The following is a 3,356-nucleotide window of genomic DNA, read 5'->3' as shown; positions in this document are numbered from 1 at the left end:
CCCATCTCGAAAGTTATCCATTCCTTGACCGAGATACTGCCAGAAGAGCCCACCGGCACAAGAGCCTCCATTTCTGGACGATGAATAGATGGTGTTGTAGGCTGTCCAGTAGTAAGCATCCCTCTGAGAGGTGCTGAACTGCCTATTTGATCTTCCAAATTCGGTGATCATGAGTGGTTTTCCGATGGACGCTGAGTCTTGGGAGTGCGACGTGATCCAGCTTTGAAGAAATGAGGTTTGGGCGTAATCGTCAGCTCCATTAATCCTGCATCAAGCATCATCCTTTTAGTCACAAAATATATAAAAGACATAAATATCGTGTAATTTGAGGACTATATATATACATGTTTATTATTACATTATCAGGTATAGATATAGATAAAGGAGGTTCACATATTTTAAGGATTATACAACTTTGCTTTGTCCAAAGCCTTATGATGCAACGATACGTTGCTTACTCTTTTTTCACTATTAATAGAAAAAGCGTTAGTTGTAAAATATTAAATATGAGTGATTTTACCCTATTTCCAAAGAGTTTTACCCTCTTTTGAATCCATAACATGCTTTAGAACATAAAACAAACTTACCATTGATCGGGATAGATGTGAATGGTGGTGAAATCGATTTGAGAGATCTGATTGTTAGCAATGAAATCAGACCCAACTTCATAACCAGGATTGTATTGTTTCCTATCAGGCCTCGACTCTCCATAGAATCCTTCAAGCCCAGCTTCAAGCATGTGGTTACTATCGATAGATTTCACAAAACCAGCCATTTCAGATATCCAATTCTAATGCACAAACATAAATGAAGTTAGCAAAATTGTAATAGGCGTGCATGTTTGTGTAAGAAATATTACAGCTTGCATTGTAAACCTGTAGGGTTGATCCTGAGTTATCACTCTGGCAACGGGGCTCATTCATGAGCTCCCATGCAAAGATGGTAGGATCATCCTTGTACATTACTCCCGTTATCGAGTTAACCCTTGTGAGAACAGCCTGAATCATGACAATTATAAGTAACAAAATACCAAATTGGATAAAATGAATCAAAGAAGCTCAGTTAATATGTTACCTTGATATGGTTCTTATAGAATTGCTTTGTGAGATAGTTCCTAAAGAAATCATCATCAGAGTTCAACCACTGCCCTTGGTCTCTAGCCCACTGAACATACTGCTTCTTCCCTCCATAACCCTCCCAGTTATTTACCAGACTCAATATCAAATAAACTCCATTATTCCTAGCCTCAGAAATCACAAAGTCCAATGCCTGTCATAAAAAATTGCAAGTTAAAAATTAATACATCAGACTTAAAAATTTGTGACATATATCAGTATATAATATTGTTATGTTATATACCTTGAACATGTCTTCACTGTAATAGCCAGGAGAAATCTGAAGGGCCCTATAGCCACCATCACTAAAAGCCCAAGTCCTCACAACATTCAAACCGTAACCTTTTGCTTGCTGGAAAGCATTAGAGACTTGATATCTCGTCGACGGGTCTCCTGCCATATACATCATCCAATAAGCATTGAACCCGTTAGTATAGAACGGGCGACCGTTCATCATGAAATGGGTCCCGCTTGTTGAGGCAAAGCCTGAACCCTTGACAGGATTGGTAAAAACTAGCATGGCTAAAAGAAGAAAGCTGCAAATGCCTTGGCTCTTCATAGTGGATGGCTCTAGGAAGAAGAATAAGAGTTTGGCGTGGATTGGAGTCGAGAATGGCATGGGGTTTATATAGAGTTGAGGTAGCTAGCTTTTCCATTTCATGGCGAAGTTAGCCAATGGAGGTGATTGAGATGCACTTGAGCACTGAAAAGGGAGTAGGTTGAGAACTTTCTGTTATTTTCTCTTTTCATTATGGTGGATAGAGTTTTTTCTTAAGAAGGAAGCTGCTATGCTAGTTGATAACTGCATGAACTGAGCTAAACTTGTGTGTCAATATACGTAAACTTATGAAAACTTCAACTATTTGCACAGTTTGTAAAATTATACAAAGTGACAAAGGGAATGTATGCACATGCACTCTCAATATTTTCGTCAGAGTAATCAATGAGCAACTACCATTTGTAACCGTCTTATGATAAACGTGACGTCTCTAGCTTCCAAGCTATCTTCTTGAATTCCTTGTAGCTAGCTAATGCTTGATCCAATATTTTGTTATACTAGGTTCCTTCGCCTTTATGCATTTTTGTCACTGAAACTTTCAGTTTATGTTGTTAGACGCTGCATTTATCCATGCCATTTTATCCGCAAAAACCGCGGATGAATTCAACTCGGACTTTCTTTCTGTCAAAAAAATTGGAGTTCCATTTTATCTTAGTTTCATCCCCGCAAATCTACAGCTAGAGTCTATAGAACCTTCCTAGCTAGGGATATATTCGTAATATACACAGTCAAATTAAAAGAAAAAGTAATTACAATCATTTTACAATATATTTATTGCAACTGTCATATTTGGCTAATATCCGCTAACAAAGGTTTTCATTATGCCTTGTTCCTTAGTAAGAATAATAAACATCGCGCTTAGCGCATGTGTGATGTGTTATAGAGAGCTAATATTGTCTTCATCTTTCTCTTCATGATATGTGCCAAAATGAGTTTTGGACTGAAAATCAGAATTTTCTCTTGAAGCGTGTAGACTGAAGACAACGAACAACGAGACAAACAGCTGTTAAAGGCAAATAAATTGACTCAACAAATGTGCAGCCTCTAATATATTGCAACAGAAAAAGAGTTCAAGTTGGTTATCGGCAAGGTTTTGTTGATATATAAAATAATGCGGTACCTCATACGCCAAGGCAATTGGGCAGCAGGCATGAATAAGTGCCTAGCCTAACTACATTAACTGAAAGCTTTGAGGATTAAAGTAAATAAAGGAGCCAAGTTGATAAGATATATATAAATGCATGCATATACAGGAATAATGTAGCATAACAAAATATAACTGATCAAAGAACATACACAAGTTATGGAAGAAGATAGCGTGGAAGTTGAAGATGTCACTTTAATGATAAAAAATGACGCTAGATATTACTTTTAATGGCAGTTGCTTATTTGCTACTTTTTGATCGAAGAAAATAGCGCTGATGCATGCATGCATGCATGCTTACGTTCTATGGACGACATCTTAGGATTTGTAGAAGCACTTTAGAGAAGAAGGAAAAAAAATTACATGTATCATGCCGTAAAGCTTACAAATAAATTTATGCAGTCATTCTTTTATGATTCCCCTCTGAAGCTTTTATATGTTTTCGTGAAGGGCATACTTGACAACTGGTCAAATTGTTTTATAGGTCACTTTACTTTTATGGCTTATAAGCGATTGCAACGTGTTTGGCGACATGCTT

General features: G+C 37.2%; 1 protein-coding gene across 1 annotated transcript in view; it reads right to left on the bottom strand.

The window, feature by feature from the left end:
* LOC109846845 (putative mannan endo-1,4-beta-mannosidase 9) overlaps positions 1–1,581 on the bottom strand; it is a 1,680-nt gene extending 99 nt beyond the window's left edge. The window contains exons 1-5 of the mRNA XM_020416085.1: positions 1,360–1,581; positions 1,075–1,269; positions 876–998; positions 588–790; positions 1–265 (exon numbers count right to left, since the gene is read on the bottom strand). The exon at positions 1–265 is cut by the window's left edge and continues 99 nt beyond it. Coding sequence (XP_020271674.1) covers positions 1–265; positions 588–790; positions 876–998; positions 1,075–1,269; positions 1,360–1,572 — 999 coding nt within the window. The 5' untranslated portion in view covers positions 1,573–1,581. The remainder of the gene's footprint in view (positions 266–587; positions 791–875; positions 999–1,074; positions 1,270–1,359) is intronic.

This window comes from Asparagus officinalis, chromosome 7, assembly GCF_001876935.1.
Source record: "Asparagus officinalis chromosome 7, Aspof.V1, whole genome shotgun sequence".
Lineage (NCBI taxonomy): Eukaryota > Viridiplantae > Streptophyta > Magnoliopsida > Asparagales > Asparagaceae > Asparagus > Asparagus officinalis.
Note: the sequence above shows the minus strand (reverse complement) of the source record. Positions and strands in the feature narration are given on the sequence as shown.